Raw genomic sequence first — 21,069 nt, forward strand, 5'->3', positions numbered from 1 at the left:
ATATATGGAAACGTCTTCTTTCCAGGCGATGTAATATAAACAATAAAAATCTTACTGGACCGTACATTTGAAAACTCAACAATAAGAAATAGAAGTAATGGCTATAACGGTCAAAGCTGAGGAAGGGGGTATCCCCTAATGTAAATAATTATCAAAAAATAGACATTTTCATTATATAATGAGATCCTAAGCTATCGATTGAATCTATTAAAAAATTCGTCCGCCTAACCGTTTTTCAAACACGATCATAGTGTTTCCTATGGTATAAAAATACAAGATGAAACGTTCCCGTGAGTGCGCAATAGGAGAATGAATTTAGACCCAAATTTGATTGGTTGTTTCCAGTATGCTATCGCCATTATGCGCAATGTTTCATCTTGTCTTATTACACAATGGTGTTTCCGATCAACTCTCGACAGTTCAAGTAAAAATACACTGTCTCTTGCGTTCAGTACAGACATATACTTGATGCAAGACACTACTATCATGTCTCTTGATTAAATCATTGTAAAGATATTGTGAATTACAAAAAAAATTATACAAAAAGGGAAAATAATTTAGTAATAAAATATTAAAATTTTTTAAATGAATATTTCTCGAAATCCTGTATCTCATCAAGCTCTTTTCATGAATCCTAATCGTTTAGGCAGAACAAACTCAAAAATTTTCTTTTGTTGTTGAAAGAGGAACAAATTTAAATATAATATAATAAAATTCCAAAAGAGTAAACAGATTTCGGTAGAATGACAAATATATATCCGAAGCAGTATATAAACATACAAGATGTATCAAAAGTCTGGAAACGATCGAATATTTCGAAAGCAATGCATTTTTGAGAAAAATATTTCAGATAAAAGTTGTAGAGTTTAAAAAAAATTCATTAATCACATCAATCCGCTTGACCTTGGGTGACGTCGTTAAAGTCAGATCAAGATCAAACTGATTTTTTAAAATAGAACATCCATTTTTTATGTCAGAATCTAATAGTTGGTGTCAAGAGTTTTTCAAAACGCTATAAGAAAATATTTTTTCATTAAGTACTTTTTGAGTTATAATGCTTGAAAGTTACATTACCGGCATTAGCATTATATAAGATATCCGATGATTAAAACCAGAGTAGTCCAACTTCTCTCTTGTAAAATGTTGCCAGCAGATGTGGCACTTCTATAGACTGGTAACCCAGAAATAGAACTACGTAGCCAAAAATTCAAAATAGCGTCAGCTTGAATCGGTTGAACGGATATAATATATTATATTGAATATTCAAAAGATTTTAACCGTCGATCGGACACTTTGCGTAATGCTAATGCCGGCGATACTTTCAGTCTTATAACTCAAAAAATACTTAATGAAAAATAACTTTATTATAGTGTTTTGAAAAGCTCTTGATATCAGCTATTAAATTCTGGCATCAAAAATATAGTAAATTAAAAAAATCAATCTGACTTTGACCTGATCTTGACGCCACCCAAGTAAAGCAAATATGATCAGTAAATAGATCTTTTTAACTCCTACAACTTTTGTCTGAAACATTTTTCTAAAAAATGCTTTGCTTTCGAGATATTAGACCGTTTCCAGACTTTTGATACACTCTGTATATAAATTAACTCAACATTAATTTTTAATTAATCGTTTAATTGTTAGTTAATATCTTTGTAACAAGCTAGTGAATACATGTTTCCTTTTCTCTAAATTATTTTTAAGATTTTGTTAGCGCTGTTGCGTAATCTTATTTTTATTTTTTCTAATGAATTAAAGCTATAGTGACATTATTAGCACTAAATAAACGTAACTCTATGTTTGATGTCGTTTTTTCGCTAATTTTCACATGACATTATAGTAACTAATAATTACAGTAACTTTTAAATAATTTTGTAAACCGTTTTAAAACATATAATATATATTAATATTCTTAAAATTTATCTTTTAAGTAAATTTCAATCAACTTGTTATTTTTAACGATAGGTAATACAACTTTAATTTATAGCATCATGTTTCTAGCTTCAGTAAAGAGTACATTTTCAAGACTGACAATATCGGGGTGAGTAATCGCCGCATAATTTGAATTGGATGTTGTAAAAATTCACATAATATATTATTAGACATCAAGATTCGCCTTGACCGAATATGGCCTTCTTCATTTATTTAAAATAATAAGTGTAAAAAGTTTTTTGGAAAATTTGATTTAAATTATTGCATCACAAAATAAACTTATGATATCTACATAATAAATATAGCAATTTTCAACCTGTTGTTGACGACTCAGTTGATTGTATCCGCTGTTGTGTATATTCAGTTGTAGGAGTTCCCGTGATGGTAGTGGTTTCCGGCATTTCTTCATCATGCTCTTGCATGCCGGCAGTATTTTGTCCAAGATCCCTCAATTCTCGATCTTCCGGCTGGTCTTTTTCGACATTTATACCGTCCGTTTCCATTCCGGAAGGCGATGCGTCTTCCATCGAATGCATTGGTTCCTCCGCCAGTGTAGCGGACGGCGTTGATCTTCTATCCTGACGATCACGCGCTTTATAAGTCTCCACAGCTTCGGAGATGTGTTTGCACCAGAGTTTTCGTTCTGCCGAAGACGGTGCCACTAGATTATACATCTGCGCACCATTTTCTGAAGTGTTAACAAGATAGAGGGAATCTTTCTCAGCGGCATTGTGACGCACTAGTACAGTGGATAACTTTACAATCGGACTCAGCACGGAATTTCCCGCCTGGTTGGTCGTATTGATAAACTTAAGTAGATATTTATCGTCTTGCCGATGCAAAAAGAAGATCGTATCGTCAAGCAATACTACATGCAGATCGACTGGTTTCGGCACTGAACGATTCGGTATTGATCGATTCGGTTCAGTACGCCGCCACTGCAGCGGCCCTTCATAAATCAACTTGCGCTTTGTAATATCAAGGTTTTTGAACTCTTGCACGGTCGGATGATCAAATTTATCAAAAGCCGATCGATCGATCGTTCGTTGAATCTCTGTAAGTCGTTGGTGATCCTCGGCCTCCTTCACCGCCTGATTCACGCGACTTAGTATCTCTTTACTACGCTCGAGGCTACGCAATATAGCTGCTTTTTCTTTTTCATTATTGTTCGGTGTGTACTTGGCGAGATTTTCAAAGAGCAACGGGTACTTTGTGAGTCGCAGCATGCCAGTTAATATATGATCTTTCAACTGAAGCCGGCGGCATAACGGATTTGCTTCTACGTCGTTCAGGAAGGCGTTTAACTTAGAATCCTTACGCCGACGATCGCGCAGAGCATCTAAAGCAACTTGCTGCTTAGCACAATAAGTCGACGCAGCCTTTTCAAAGATCTCACCAGCTTCACCGTCGAACATCTCTAACAGAAGTTCGCCTACATCACTCACGCATGGATTTTCCTTTTTCTTTCGCTTCATCGCTTGATTAAAGTGTGAATGTATCATCAACATTTCATCCAGATTAGAGAAAAGCAATTGAATCTGATCTAACGGTAGCACTTGAGACTCCAACAAAGGTTTGTGGAAGACGTGTGAAAGCACTTTTAACGCGCGGACATGAGAGCGCTCAGTGTGAAATAGCTCTGAAAAAAAAAAGATATAGATAAAAATGTAAATAAATTTCATAATAAAAAATGAAAGAAATTATTAAATTTGAATGATAACAATAGCATTCGAATAGAACAATTTGAAAAAATGCACTAAGAAAAATGATTTGTTTATATTAACAAGATGCATATGAATAAATTTTCAAAACAGAATTTTTGATTATTATAACAAGACTTGAGATTTTACAACTAGAATAATTAACAGATTATACTATATTATATATACATATATATTGGGTTAGGAAAAAAGTTCCTTTACAAGTTGGTAAAAAGACCTTTCCTCATTAACATCTTCGTTAAAAATAATCGAAATTTAAATTTAAAAAAAATTTTTTAAATTAAAAATCTCTATTTTCAAATGATTGCTCTTTTTGAATTTATGGGTTTGTAATTTTTGCGTATAGAAAACTACAAGCTAAAAAAAATTAAAAAATTTACTTTTCACTTTGTAGATCTATAGCTCAAAAAAAATTTGAGGAAATTTTCGACTATCTATCGTGAAGCCATAAAATTACTTTTTTTAAATGTTCCTACGATTTCTTTTCCTGAGTTACTAGCGGATTAAGTAAAAAGGAATATTATGACTTTATTGATCGTAACTCCGTTAAAAATCATCGTATCGCAATTAAAAATACAGATTCTTAAAGTTGAAACGTTGCTCTATTAAGTGGTGTAATTGCCAATTTTGTTAAAATAGAATATATAGACTGCTAAAAAAAATCTTTTTACTAATTTGTAAAAAGACTTCTTCTCCAATCCAATAGAGAAGAGTGGTCTAAATCGGACCAAATAGGATCTTTTTAATTTAAATAAATATGGTTAAGCAGATTTGTATGCTATTTATAATGTAAAGTTCAAATAAGACACCAAACACGTAACAGCAGTTTGACAGTTCTTTGCATAACTGTCACAGAATAATAAATATGTATTTTCACCCATAGTGCAAAATTTTTTTTAAAAAGAAAATCCTTATAAATCATTATTTAAAAGGTATTAAAAATTTGTAAAGTAATTAATTTAAGTTAATTAAAGAGTGTAAGATACAAAAATATCAAGCATTTTGTAATCGCTTTTGTAGTTTATTGTAAAATTGATCCAAAGTTCGAAAGGACTCGTCCAAACCAATACAGATAACTTATAGGCCTGGTAGTAGTACTGGTGATCGGTCGACCAGATCTAGTCCAAAGAAATAAATCGATAAAATATCATGACTTATCATACTCAGATTAATTGAGTTTTATTCATTTCAATTCTAATAATATAAACTGTCAGTAATTTTTTTTCTGAATAAAATTTTTATCTTTGTCTGTCAAATTGCTCGTTTTTACTCAATACTAACAAAAATACATTAAAATATTTTAAAACTCTATCTAAAAGTCATAAAAATAAAAGTGTCCGATTTCGAATCAATAGTTCCAAATCAGACCGAAAAAGGCGGTTTTACATTTTCCATTATAATTTAATATAGATGAAAGAGATACATCAAAATAATAAAAATGAAGAGAATTAAATGATCTTTCCAACGGCACCTTCGATTTTACGATCAGACTTTATTTACAACTTATAGAGAGCAAAGACTGCAAATAGATCCGACTTACTCCGCTCTCCTCTCTCTATATATATATTATATATACCGGGCGTTTAAAATAAAGCGTTACAAATTTTTATCTCGGAAACACGACATTATTGAAAAAAATTGGTCAGACAATAGTTGTAGAGTTCAAAAAGGTCTATTTATTAATCTTATCAGTTTGACCTTGGATAGCGTCGACAAAATTAGATCAAGGTCACATCAAGTTTTTTAAACAAAACATCCTATTGTTGTTTCCAGAATCTAATAGCTGATGTCGACAGCCTTCCAAAACACTATAAGAAAATATTTTTTTATTAAGTACTTTTTGAGTTATGATGCTTGAAATTTACAGTACCGCCGGCATTAGCATTACCCAAAATGTCCGACCGACGGCTAAAACCTCATGAATGTTCTTCAGAATCATGTTCTGAATAACATTTATCGATCAAAGTCGTTGAAGGTTGTTCCTCTTATTTTCATTTTTACGTAAAAATGAATTTTTAGTGCAAAAATGAAAACAAAAGGTATAATCTCCAATGACCTTGATCTCGACAAATATTATTCAGGACGTGATTCTGAAGAACATTCATGAGGTTTTAAACATCGATTAGACATCTTGCGTAATGCTTTCTAACTTTCAATTTATAACACGAAATATACTTCATTGAAAAAATATTTTATTATAGTGTTTTGAAAAGCTCTCGAGGTTAGCTACAAGAATATTTAATGAAAAATAGGGAATTCCATTTAAGAAATTAAAAGTGATCTTTATGTGACCTCCAATTATTCAAGGTCAATTATTCAAAGTCACCAAAAGATAGACCTTCATGACCTTTACAACTTTTATTCGGGTTTTCCCTGAAAGTGCGTACTTTTGGAGATCATATGGGAATCTCATTCTTTTCGAATACCCTGTGTATACAGGATCCAACCGAATAACATGTAAAAGCGGGCACGATGTGATTCCTTGTAAAAAAGTAAAAAAAATATATAGAATAAAATTTTTTAATTTTTTACTTAGTTTTCAAGTAAATTGAGTTTAAAATTCGCTGCGTACGTATGCTGTTACGCTGAGCTATGGTTTATTGAGCAACGTATAACGCATATAACGTTTATAAATAATGTTTACATGGAATCTAAATGCTTTAAGTTTAAAGAAAAATACAAAGAAAATTTTCAGTAAACAAAATTTTATTTTATCGATTACATTATTGCTGGACATTATTTACTGTTGTCCTCATTATCGGACATAACTGTGCCCGCGTAATTATCGATGCCTAAACCCTCGGTAATATATTATGGTTTTTTAATTGCTCGAACGCGTGATTAATTGTTTGTACTAACAGTAACAGCATGTATGCAGCGGATTTTCAATTTTCTCGAAAACTAAGCAAAAAATCGAAAAATTTTATTCTATATATTTTGTTTACTTTTTTATAAGGAATTACGTCGACCGTTTAGCCGGACCCTGTATCCCACAATTTTTGATAAAGCGCTCCTGTGTAGATAGAGCTGATTAAACTGAGTCGAAAAGTTCTCTACCATTTTGCAACTTTCGCAAATTTTGGTTAACGAGATATTATTTCCTAAAAATAGCTAAATTCGCCTGGCCTAAAGCTAAATATAAGCGTACGACGAAATAAGACCACCTAGAGAGATGTACGATCTTCGTCGTTAGGCATGTTGTTTACAACCGACATTGATATTAACGTGTCTAGCGACGGCAAACGCACGTCTCACTGGACGGTCTTATTTCGCTATCCGCTTGACCGGGCAAATTTGGCTATTTCTATAAATTAATATCTGATTAACATTTTCAAAAATTGCAAAATGGTACTTTTCGACTCAGTTTAGTCCGCTCTATCTACACAAAAAGGCTTTGCCAAAAATTACAGAACACCGTGTATATATATATATATATATATATCACGTTTTGTACTTTGCGGGCGCGAATTTGAAACACACACGCGCGCGCGTGTTAAAACGTGATACTTTATACTAAAAGAAACAATTTTTTCTGTTTGCAAAATTGCATCTGATAAGTAGTTTTTGCAGGAAAATAGACTGAAGTTAACGAGTAAACGCTCTGACCTGTGGCGCTCAGGGCCGACGCGCGCTACTCATTCACTTGTTTCTAATTCTTAGCTAGTATTCATGAGTAATGTTTTAAGATACTAATACGGTTTTGTGTTATGATTACTAATTATGCAGAGATATGGATCGTTCTCCTTGATCTTGAAATATATTGTTATCATGAGTAACCTTCAATAGATTTTAGTTGTCGCTCATTATTTATTAAAAATTTATTAACAAAAAAGTTTGAAAAATAACATTTTATTTCTGCTATATATAATATTAAAAACTATTCCATATCCTTTCTTGCCTACGTAATGGTTTTCCACGCGTAAAAAGGTCCACTCCACCACCCCCTTGCCAAGGAACGCGCGACTTTCCACGCGAAACGAATTTCATTTCACCTCCCTCCCTGCCAAGGGACTCACGACTTTCCATGCAAAGCGAGGACCTCCCCCTTGACCTGGCAATTATAGTGTAGAATCGTGAAGCACTCCACACCAAAAATTTAGCTTAGTCCACAACAAAGAAATCCAAGAATTGAATTAAAAATCAACTGTGAACTTTTTAAAATGTTCGCGGATGTCGACTGATATTTGTGATGACAGTACAACTGCGCGCATAGCGCAAGGATCATTTATACTAGTCGTGTGCCGTATGCTGGTATCTGTAAATAAGATCTGACTAATCACAGTCAAGCATTCCTCTCTTACAATTGAACGAGAGGGGAATACTCGAATGTGATTAATCAATTCTTTCAAATTATGGCATACGATTACCAATATAAATAATCTCTTACCGACTGTTAGACAGAGCATTACAAATCGCTTATAAAAAAGAGGTCGGCAACAAAAAGCACAAAATAAATACAAAATAAAAAACAAGATTTTTATTTTGTACTGCTCCTTCCCCTCTTTTCGTCAGTCAAAAATTCCATCTATTATATAGGCGAGATAAATTGCCCTGTCCTCAAGCAAGGAAGAGTATAAAACAGTTTTTACTATTATATATAACAGAAATAAGACGTTATTTTTTTTAAACTTTTTTTATTAAGAACTTTTTAATGAATAACGAGCGATGGTTAAAAATTGCAGGTCACTCAGGGTGATAACCTTGACATCATATATCAAGATCAACATCATCGGAGAGTGATCCGTATCTCTGTATACTTAATTATCTTATGATTAGTTTATGATTGCTCAAATCTATACTTAAAGTAGTCTTAAATTGTAAGAATCAGCTACGAATACTGGACCATAATCTTTTTCCATATTGTATTGCTTAAAAAATAAAAAGGTAGTAAAATTACTTTCATTTTTTACGTAATAATAAAAAAATAAATAAAAGACTTGTCTAATTCGTAGATCTATCAGAAAGTAAAGACAAATGTAAATAATATGCTTGATTTGTTGAACGTTCTATTCTTTTAAATATTGCAAAATTGCATATATAATCTTTATTTTTTATTGTAGAAAATAAAGAGAGAATTAACTCACACATACAAAAGACTTGTTCAAAATTATTAATTGTCAAAATGTTATATACTTACATAATTACCTAAAATCTGAGTAACAATTGTAACTCAGTATTAATATCTTTAATGTATCAATATCTTTAAATTTATCTCACATTTTTAAAACAGTGATATTATTTAACTACCATACGCAAATGTGCAATATTTAAAAGAATAGAACGTTCAGAAAAACTCACTAAGCATATTATTATTTACATTTTTGTCTTTGCTTTCAGATAGATCTACGAAATTAAACAATTCTTTTATCAATTTATTTATTATTACGTAAAAAATGAAAACAATATTTATTCTGCTATCTTTTCATTTTTTAAGCAATACAATACAGAAGATCACGGTTCAATATTCATAGTTAATTCTTATAATTTAAGACTTTAAATACAGATTTCTAGTAGTAAGCAGTTCTAATCATAACAAAGCCGTATCTTAAAATATTATTCATGTCAATATTACTTATGAGTACTAGCCAAGGATTAGGTACAAGTGAACGAGAAGTGCGCACCGGTTCTGAACACCACACAGATCAAAGCGCATACTCCTTAACTTCAATCTGCTCTCCTAACTATGCAATTTTGCAAAAGGAAAAAGTTTTCTCTTTTATCATAAAATATCACGTCTTGTACTTCACGGATAAAAATTGAAACACCTTATATATACACATAAAAGAATTTAATAAAAATTTTTTTGTTTAATTTTCAAAATTCCTATAGTTATATTCACTAGACATACGTAACATTACCAGAATTGACGTTAACCTCAATACCCTAGCGATTCTATAATATCATTGTACACATACGAGTATAAGTCGGGCAAAGGCAAAGACGAACACGAATTGTTTAAAATGTTCTGTGTCATGCGTGTTTTTGCAGTATTTTGTAGTAAAGTAGAACAATTACTAGATTAGTTGGATCAATTAAAAATAAATCGTGATACTATAATCTGCCTGATTATAAGTAGATTAAAAATCGAAAAGTTTAAGAAAAAGAAGAAATAGAACGAAGCGGTATATGTGGCTGGTAGATGGAAGAACGTTTCCTCTTCTTTGCGAATGTAATTAAATATACACGCTTTAAAGGTTATTGTTAATTTGGATTTTTGTAATTATATTGCTTTGTAAGTACCTTATAGCATATAGATAATAGGTGCATTCTATTTCACATATAATGCGCGTAATGTATCATTTATCCTTGTTTATATTCAAAAAATACAAGGATAAATAATGCAGGAATATATAAATTATGCATGAAACGGAATACATAGTTAATGATAAGACATTATTTGATCAACAAAAAATTCTACAGATATAGTTTATAAAAAAATTTATTCAATCGACGAGAAATTCTGATAGATTTAACTCAGGAGAAATTACTCGTACTCATCGATAATGCTAAAAAAAATTCGTCCATTTTTGAACAGACATACTATTGTAGTTAAATCTATAAAATTTCAATTAATCCAATCAGATTCTTTGTGTGCGTACAATAAAAATTACTCTGTTCTTAGTTCAGTGAAATAAAATAAATTCTCTATTTTTAACTTACTCTTTAATTTCCTATTGTAGAAGTATAAAATAGTAAGCAATTTATCGATTTTTTACTGTAGAATCACCAATTCTTATAAGTTAAGCAAATTAATTACTCACCATTAATAACATCTTGTCTTTTTTTCTCAGAGTTGCTGAGCTGAGCGAGAACGTCTTCCGTAACAGCCTGACTCCAATCCGGCGGATCAGCCTCAACATCGACATCGCTGTCCCACGAAGTTGACGCGTTTGCCGCTGATGAGGTTGGGTGTACCTGTTCCAAACTGGTACTGGGACTATCCAGACTCCTCGTCGAAAGGCTGCTATTCGATGAACTGCCAGCGGAGTTCCCGGGAAATATACCGGAAGGCTCGCAATCACTGGAACCAACTCTACAGTCAATTGTTAGCAATTTATATATTTTACTTATTAACTGTAAGGGCCATTACACACAAAATACATGAGCTGCATAACCATAGCATAAGTTTTTAGACCGATGAGAACCTTATTTAAATTAACACGGCATCTTGTTAGATGCTTGGTTCAGCTGCCTTATGCTACGATTATGCAGCTTATGTCATTTTGTTTGTGATGACCCTAATACTTTTACTGCGTTCGGTTTCGACGCTTTCAGATTCTATCCTACTTTATGTCTTATTAATAAAGATAGAATAATGATTATAAACGCTTAAAGCGCGTAAGTGGCAAAACCGAACGCAGCCTCATGTCTCAAAACTATCGAATTTCCTTTTAAAACCGCATTCTTTGCAGTATTCTAAAAAAAAAAATCCTAATGTTGAGGCTACAATATCTTTAAATTAATATCAATCAAAGTTCTCAAATTATAAAGCTAACATTTCGCATGTTTAAATATAATGATATATAATAAATGGCAAAGGAGTATTATCATGAGAGTCCTTTTAACAACGCTAAGATTATCGTACAAATAAATAATGATATTTAAAAGAAATTGTTCCTACGCCTATACGGAATCTGTTTATGTATTATATACCCATAGATAATATCGGCCGGATCATATCACCGGAAATATAATTCAATACTGAGACATTACATGTCAAAATAAATTCATAATCGTATTTATTTGCATTGTATAATAAACATTTTTGTAGTAATATCGACAAAAAAATGATATTTTGACGTGGAAAGAATTCAATGTGTTCATAAAGTAAGATTAGCTGAAACATGTCAAATTGAAATGTGATGAATGATATCAGATGAAATATATGACGAATTATCAAATCTACACACACAACAAAATAAATTATAATTTGAAAAAGCGCCTTATATAAAACTGGATTTTAGTGCCTAATATTTTTAAATAAATTTTCCAAGCCTACAAACTGCCTCTTACTGTCGGACTTTAAACGTAATCTTTAACTAAAACAAGAATAGGAATATAATAAATTAAGAATAATTTCCGAACGACGTTAATTTAGCTTCTTTTTTATATTAGCAGCCACTCCTAAGCAATGCAAGTAATGGAATTTTAGCCCTCGACCACAAGAACTTCTGTCCCTCCCCCACTAACACTGCGCTCAGCTAACTTCGGCGCACAGCGAACGAGACAGCAAACAAGAATCTATCTTTCTTGTCTTCAGCAGCTTTCGGCACGTTAAGAACTAACGAGACAGAGAGAATCCTTCTCGCTCTGATCACTTGTTTTAAGCGACCGATAATGCTTTTTCATCAATCTCAACTTCTCGGAGTATCAAGAAGAGAAGAAATACTCTAACATACAAATTCTAATAAATTGTAGATCAATCTTAGTGAAAATTTTTCTCAGAATTTTTCATATAATTTTTCAGAATTTCTATATAATTTTATAACTTTCTCATATTTTTTATGAATAAACGAATTGAAACACTTTTCAGAAACTCTACTCTTTTCTCAGAATTTTCCATACATGTTAATTATGAAATATCGTAAAATTTCTAAGATTTTTTTGTAAGTATAATTTCTGGTAAATGTTATAAAATCTAAAAAATTTTTAAATATTTTTTAAAAATTATAGGATGAAAAATCTGAGAATATTTCAAAATTCACATGTATGAAAAATTCTGAGAGAAGATATGAACTTTCTAAATATTTCTAAATATTTCTGAAAAATGTTCCAATTCGTATAAAAATTATTTAAAAAATTTTCACCAGAGAAACGCATAATGTTCGAGATCAGAATGTTGGAGAGTCGAGATTCTAAGTCTTGCAAAAAGCAAAGAATTTCGCAGTATTTTATGGCTATGACAGATCTCCTAACGTGAATAGTTGTCGACTTTAACTATTATCTAATATCTCGGTTTACGAGGAAAATTTATTTTTACGCGAAAACGCATTGATTAAGTGTATTTTTGTCAAAATTTGAAATGATTAGTATTGTATACCTTTACCAAAACGATAAATTGAATGGCTACTATGTCAAATTTCGTCTCGCAGCAAGCATTGCTGCAATATGTATGCAGGAACCAAGAGATATGACATTAAAGTCCATGGTACATAGGAAAACATAAGACATTCTTACGTATATTATATAACATAGAATAATAAATTCAGTCTGTGTCAGCATCCTTGATCTAACTGCTAAATGACTGCTATATTGTCAGTTGTACGTGAGCACCTAAGAGCAAAATTGTTTAGCTTCCATAGACTGTATTTGAATAGAGAAAAAACTGATTGATGCGCCATGTTGTTAGTTGTGCAGAACTATTATGCGCGATAAATGACCATTAACACCATTTATGACTGAGTGAACTTCTTACCTATATTGTCATATAATGTGAACAGTAACGAATCCAACATGTTGATTTTTTTATTGCTTAAGTCTTACGTCTTAAGTTTTTCTATGTGCCATAGTCTTAAATTGCAGGTAAGATTAACGCTGCAATTTTTTTCGCTAAGATATTTATTGGCGTAAGATCGCGCGTGATTTCATCACGCGATCTCGCGGGTCTCATCATCACATGCTATAGTCATAGACAGTCATAGATCGCTATTCATAGACCGTTCTTATTTTAAGACTGTCTTAATCCTCAGTACACACAAGGAGTTAGAGTAACCCCACTTAATTTTCATAATTCAGGCATTCAAACACGCTTTGAGCAATGGTGCTGAAGCTAGGGAAAAACTTATGTACTACCCCTACAATTCCCTTGTTTAACGATTTTCTAATGCGCCATTAGCTACGTAATTGTACGGTGTAAAGTGCGTGTTGTTACCCTAATCCCTTGTGAGTACAACGTCAGAAAATCCGAACTTATTGCAAAGTTGAAATGTAAGTAGAAATGATTAATTGAATTATTTATCATGCACACACACACACACACACACACACGCACGCACGCACGCACGCACACACACACACATCATAAAAAAATGATCAATTTAATTTGTTCTTAATATCAGAAACAGATTTCTTTTTCTTCTTCCTCCTTAACGACTCCCACGGTAAATGAGACAAATACTAAATACAATAGTAAATTGTTAATATTTAACTATAGAAGAACGATAGGATCACTTTTTTTTATTTATTTCTGTCAAAATTCAAAGATTTTCGGTTTATGATTAGTTTCCATAAAACTGAAAAATCACTCATTTCCACTTTGCAAAAAAATATCGTTTTTAGAACAAATCACAACGCTTAGTTTCTTAAAATTTAATTCATTAGCTGTTAATTCATCACTAGTAAAATCTTTTTTCATTTATTTTTGACAAAAAAATAAGGTTTTGAAAAAAATTCATTTTTTTTCACGTTTTTTTCCAATCCCTTTTCACTTATTGCAAACTATCTTTTGTGCTATGACATTTTAGACTTTCTAACTAAAAAATTCTTTTTTTTTTCAGTCTTCAAACGATAGATTAAAAAAAATTAGTTAAAATCAATGCACCACAATCTAAGATACAAGCGAAAAAAAACGTAGGGATATACCCGGATGTGGATAGATAGAGACTTTTTTAAAGTATGTGTATTGAGGGTTAAGTAATGTCTTAGCCTAGATCTACAATAGGTTTTTAAGCCTTAAGTCATAAGAAATTGATGCATCATAGTCAATTATTCTCGCATTCAACTGTAATTGGTCAATTTTTTATGGTTTAACGTACGGTTAAAACACCTATTGTAGATCCAGACTTAGACTTTTTACAATAAGTCAACACTTAAGCTTTAAGTCTTAAGCTATAAAAATTGACCAATCATAATTGATTATTCTTCTCACATTCAACTGTAATCAACTTAATTTTTTTACAATTTAAGACTTAAAACTTAAGTGCGATCTATTATAAAATCTATAATAGATTTTATAATAGATTTTAGCTGTAAGAAATTGACCAATTACAATCGAATGCGAAGAGAATAATTGATGAACTATGATTCATCCATTCTTATGGCTTTGAGGCTTAAGAATCTATTATAGATCCGGGTTAACAGTTTATTGTAGAAAGCATTAAGATACTACGGCCTTTTAATTAGTTCATAACTAAGTAGTTCTTAAGTCTGTATTTAAGAGGTCTTGAATATAAGAGCTGATAATGAATAGATTAGTCATAGATTAGTATAGCATAAAGTCTCTAGAAAATTCGAGTCAGGATAGCGTTTACCTAACTTTTTCTTTACGGCGGGAACATGAAAAGTAAAAATTTTTTGCATGTATGTGTGTATATGTACATTTTACATACATACATACATATATATTGTACATACATATATGAAAATTTTCACTTTTCACGTTTCCGCTTTAAAGAAAAAATTACATAAATTTTATAGGGTTAAGTTGAGTGATATTAAGGTATAATCATGCAGCAAAGCTTCGCTAGTGACTCCCACTCGATTCGTGCGAAAATACATAGTGAGCGAAGCTTCGCTCAAAGTTCAATACTGTTCAACTATAAGCGAAGCAACGCTAACTCCGGTTATGGTTTACTTAATTGGTTAAATACTTCGAAGCATTTTTGATTGATCAATTTTTTGAATTGTCTGTTCAATGATCTTTTATTCACGGCATAGTGAGAGTAACTTTGCAAATAAAACTTCATTCTATGAAAGGATAAAAAGGCTTCAGCGAAGAGCGCTGAACGCTGATTTTCGACAGAATACACAGTGGAATAGAAATCCGAAAAAGTGACCAAAACTCAGCTATTTCATATCATTAATGAAGTCTCTTATCGTTATCTACACATATTAAAGTACTTAAAAATAAAAATTTATATTGATATATTAATTATAGATTGAAATATGTGATATTATAGCCTTTGCTTGCAGTAAACATTAACATTTGTCTATTAAACTAAAAATGAATTTGTCTATTATAAATATACTGTTATATATATTATATGTTAATGAAATTTCTTATCAGTGCGTGCGTGCGTGCGTGCGTGCGTGCGTGTGTGTATGTGTGTGTTAAGTAGTTAAAAATAATTTATGTTGATATTGTAATTACAAATCGAAATATCTAGCTTTAATATCTATATTTGCACATAATTTTGCGCATATTAATTATGTCGATAAAATTAAGTTATGCCAACTTTCGACTCAATGTCCTCCTATAACGTCCCACCTCCAAATCATTAAAATGAAATGTCAATGCATTGTTCCCGATGTATACAACCCGATGTATACAACCATCTAGATATGCGCCTTTTTGCGCTTTTTGGAAAATTTCGATATAATCATTGTTCTTAGGAAAAAAAATGGAGCGAGCGCATGCTCTGTGTACATCTGTTCGATAATGAAATAGATTGCCGAAGAAGTGACCAAAATTCAAAGTCAAATTATATTAAACAAAGTTATATTTAAGTTTTTTGAGTCGCTGAATACGAATCCAATTCTTACTATAAAAAATACCTCTCAGACCTCGTACGTCGTCCTTTAATGCAATGCAGATATTCATACGCTACGCCAATGACAGTATCGTTCGACGTAGTATGCACTTCAGTTATGTTTTCGTCAGGATCTGAATATTTGTTCGAAATGGCACCAACCAACTGATCCGAATGTGAGGCCAACTCCAACACCGATAGATGCACGGAGCTCTCGTTGTTAAACGTGGACTGAGGACGGAAACGTTGTGAACCGCGCTGTCTCATTTCTTTATATTCTTTCTCAGTTGTTTGAGGCTTCAGTTCACCACACGACACGAGCAAATTTTATTTCCATGCAGGCAATGCTCTCAGCTCTTTTATCGGTTTATATCACTACACTTTGCTAAGTTTCAGGTATATAATATCAAAAACGTTTTCTTTTTTGTTGAACGTTGTACAATCTTTTTTTCACCAAGTTCAACATTGAACCAAAAACGACTTTTTGTTAGAAGGAATAGAATCAAGTTACTTATCAGGATTATATATATTAGTATTATTGTTCGTTTCGTATTAAAGTTAAAATTAAAGTTTACTCATTAAAGGCATCCGCGCAATTACTTTAAAATAGCACATATTAATTTTGATTTAATTTTTACACTTGAAATTATTACTAGATTTCCACATATGCACTATGTATGAAGCGATGCCATCTGGCTAAAACGACGGACCGATATTCCTCATTCTTTCGGACAAGCTCGAGGAAGCAAGTCGTTTTTACGTTGCGGAGCATGCTCCAATTTTTTTTTCTTTGTATCCATGCAATTAGTAATAAATACTATATTTTTGTATAAACTTGTGTTAATTAATCAACAGATTATGAGCCTAATGCAAAACATAATTACGCGTACATTCGAATAAATTGAGTAATATAGCAAATAATATTGAGTAGTTAGCCGGCGTGGTGAACAACTAGAACAAAAGGACTGAATATAGTGGAACCGTCAAGGAAAAAAAAATGTCTGAACGCGAAGGTAATAAAGTGCCCGAATTGATTGGTCAAGAAAATTGGAATATTTAGAAATTCCAGCACGATACAATATAGTAACGTGTGCACCATTAAAATCTGAGGACGTCGCAAAAGCGAAGTTGTGATAAAAACTTGATGAAATTGTACAGAAACTCATAGTTATAGACAGAGTTGGGAAGTAACGCGTTTTATTTATAACACCATTTCATTTTCCAGTCAATTTTTTCAATTTTTTAATAATCGTTACTTTTTCTGTTTTTAACGGTAACGTTGTTGTATTTTTGCAGTAATGATAACAATGCAGTCGTTATTTTTATTGTTATTTTAATTTTGGATCATATTTCGATATTGCTGGCACTGAAAGATGTTTTGCTTTCGACTATTTAAAAATGTACTTCTAGTTGCTCAAGTTATGTCGATGTTATAAGAATGAGCAAAATACTTAAAAATTTTTTTAATGCTTGTGTACAAATATATATTTACAATTTAATTATGTACAATAAAAGGTTATTATTTGCAATAAATATTATAAAATGTTTACTTTTTCACTTTTACTTTTTAAAAAATATTTTATATTAATCTTAGATTGCATTCCGGTAGTTACTATAAGTGTTGAAAATTTATAATTCACATTACATATATACTACGGATTTTCAGTACTGGAAATGAATCTTGAAATACATTAATTCTTAATGATACTAAAGTTTAAAAACAATATTTAATTTAAATTCGGTAATTATTAAGTTTAGCTCCCAACGATTATTTCAGATTCGATCATTTTTTTGTGCAAAAACATATCGAATGAGCCTAATTTTTATCAATATCGTATGTGAGAGAGCTAACTCAATTTCTCGAAATAACGAAAAAATAACGATTCATTACTTTCTCAAGGTAACGGTAACGTGTTACTTTTTTAAATGAATAACTAGTAACAGTAACTAATTATTTTTAACAAAAAAGTGATTATAACGGTAACGCGTTATTTTTTTAAGGTAACGTTCTTAACTCTAGCCTATAAATATAACGGAAATGCTTTGTATCATCGATTGTAAACATTCAAAGCAAATATGGCAAAAGCTTGTCGAAACAAATAAAAGCAAGAATAAAATAAATAAACACTTCAGAAAGATTATGTTCGGAAATGAATTTCGTGTTCGGAAGAAATGAGTCAGATGATATTGCCATGCACATTAGTAAAGTGCAAGAACTCGCACAAAGTCTTAAAGCACTGGAAGAAGATATTTCAGATAATATACTCATCATAAAAATTTTAATGACCCTACCATCCATAATGAATTACTTCTTTCCTCCGGAATTTAGACGGAGGGAACAAAACATTGGCAAATATGACTTCAAGACTAGTAGCAGAAGAGATACGATTTATGGTAACAGAAACGAACAATAATAATCCTCTCTATACAGAAAACATGCTCTTTGAAGGAATAAACACAAGAACGGAAAATCTGCAAAAGATAAACCTGGAACATGTTATAAATACGGAAAGTTAGGCCATTGGATAAGCGAATATCAAAGTAAGCAGAAAATTATTTAAAAAAATAAAACTAAAATAACTTAAGAAAAATATACAGAAAAGGTCAGAAAAAACCTGAAAAAGATGAAGCTCTGATTGGAATAGAAAGCCTTGCTGATGCAAGAAAGTACAAATAAACTCTGGTTCGTGGACTCCGGACCCACAATTCACATGATAAGTAAAACAAACCGATTTAAGAGCTATATGTAGTACTCTACACCTATGAATTATAAGATTCATAATAATTATATATAGTTGACGGAAATCAACTCAAGATTCATGGTGATATATGTATTCATCAGAACGTTTCACGGAATAAGCTAAAAAAAGAAACTTCTTAAAGACGTAAAGTATACATATTTCACCTATTAAGTACAATATCTTCTTATTGGAAGCTGTAAATGAAAAAAGGTTGTCATTCAAATTAGATACAAAACTGTTCTACAGAAGAAAAAAAACAATTCTAGTCGGAGAACGAGTCAGAGGATTTATATGTAAACTGCGACTAAAGATAGTTTCAGAAAAGGAATTTGCAGAGGAGAATCCCGTTTGCCTACAAATCGATTGCCTACATCACTTTTGCCGACAGTTCGTTTGCTCACAAAAATGATTGTCGTGCACGTTTGCGCACAAATAAAAATTTCAAAAACAAAGTTAAGTTTGCCTACATGTACTATTCTCTACTTTAAAAACATAAATTCTGTTTTAAAACACAAGTTTACTTTAAAAACACGAATTTGCTGTTTTAAAACAAATTCTCTATTTTAAAAATCTATAAATTCTCTGCTTTAAAAATACAAATTATTTTCTTACTAAACTTAATCTTAATTTTATATTTGTGTAGACAATAATACATGTAGGCAATCATTTTTGTACGCAAACAAACTATCAGCAAAAGTGATGTAGACGAATAATGCTAGGCAATCGATTTTGCAAAAGGAGCCATCTCAATTTGCAACTATAGTGGAAAAAATAGAAATGGTGCAGACGTAGTATGAAAGATTTAGACACCAGAACTATATTAGAGCGAAAAGATTGTTAAGAAAATGGAACATAATGTTCAAGGACACAAAAGCGATACCAGTACATGAAACATGCTTAAAAAAAAAGCATACCGTCTACCGTCTTCCGTTCAAAAAAAGCAAAAGTCAAGCAAGTTAAACAGCTGAATTAATATACACAAATCTTTGCGGGCCAATGGAGATAAGCTCAATAAATAAGACATGATATTTCTTATTATTTAAAGATAATTTCTCAAATTGCAGAAAATTACATGTTTGAAAAAATAAGTCGGAAGTAAAAAAAACTGTTTTAAAAACTTTCTCAAATAAATAGAAAATAAAAACTAATAATGTCTCGAATTTATAAATATAGAGATAAGAAATATAACCGAAGAAAATAGCATCTGTCGCGAAAAATTGTAAGCTATTCCCTAGAGCAAAATGGCCAAGCTGAACAAGAAAATAATCAAGATGACGAGAATTCTATTACAGGTCAAAAGACTATCAAAAAAACTATGAGTTGCAATAAACACAGCTTTTGAAATGATTTTTAATAATTCAGGAGAAAACCGAGTGTTATCAAAAACACCGCACAAACTGTGGTACGGTAAGGAGCCAAACAAAGAGATGAAGGTCTTTAGATAGTTTTCATATATATTGACAATACAAATACGATTGAAATAAGATACAAAAGCTAAAGCAGGAATATTCGTCAGATATAGCATAAAATCGAAGAGATATAGCATCTGGATTGAAGAAAGTGTTTGGAATAAAATGAAATAAAGTGGAAACACATAGAGATGTATTTTTTCAAGATAATACCATAATTTTAATTAAAATATAAGATTTAAAAAACACTAAGATCACAGACATTGAAATTAAAGAAGAAGAAATGAATGATAATGAAAACGGAATCGGGTTATAAAAAAAAAAAAAGTACGAATCAACGAACGAAAATGCAAATAAAAGGCACCGAATCAGTGAAAATTACAAATCAAAATCATTACAAGATGAAAAAAACCAAAACGAACTGACTCGAGAACTCCGGGACACGTAAATGCTGAAACCCTCTAATAAATATACTAAATCAGATCTCGGAAAAGACTAATGGGTTATAAATAAATTACTTGTTATAAATTTTAACAAACTACAAAATTATTCTGAGGCACTAAAAAAAGGACAAGCAAAAAAATGGAAAATAGCCATTCAGAAAGAAATGAACTCTTTTTTACTAAACAAAACTTGAATTTTGGTTAAACCTCACTGAGAGAGAGAATTTTGTTAATAAGTCATCAGTACCTTTAACAAGTTATCGGTAAATATATGACAACAAATTTGGTTTATTGTGATTGCTAGTCTACTATATCAACCTATTATTAGTAACAAAAGCAAACTATATAGTTTAGAT

General features: G+C 31.3%; 1 protein-coding gene across 8 annotated transcripts in view; it reads right to left on the reverse strand.

The window, feature by feature from the left end:
• The window catches only part of LOC108756606 (rho guanine nucleotide exchange factor 12), a 262,375-nt gene that overhangs the window by 70,398 nt on the left and 170,908 nt on the right, over positions 1-21,069 (reverse strand). For 7 of the 8 annotated variants that reach the window (XM_018500539.1, XM_018500536.1, XM_018500537.1 and 4 more), the window contains 2 exons: positions 10,415-10,686; positions 2,249-3,571 (listed from right to left, as the gene is read on the reverse strand). In XM_018500539.1, the coding sequence (XP_018356041.1) occupies positions 2,249-3,571; positions 10,415-10,686 (1,595 nt within the window). The remainder of the gene's footprint in view (positions 1-2,248; positions 3,572-10,414; positions 10,687-21,069) is intronic. The other variant, XM_018500534.1, reaches the window with a different exon arrangement.

This window comes from Trachymyrmex septentrionalis, unplaced genomic scaffold, assembly GCF_001594115.1.
Source record: "Trachymyrmex septentrionalis isolate Tsep2-gDNA-1 unplaced genomic scaffold, Tsep1.0 scaffold129, whole genome shotgun sequence".
NCBI lineage: Eukaryota > Metazoa > Arthropoda > Insecta > Hymenoptera > Formicidae > Trachymyrmex > Trachymyrmex septentrionalis.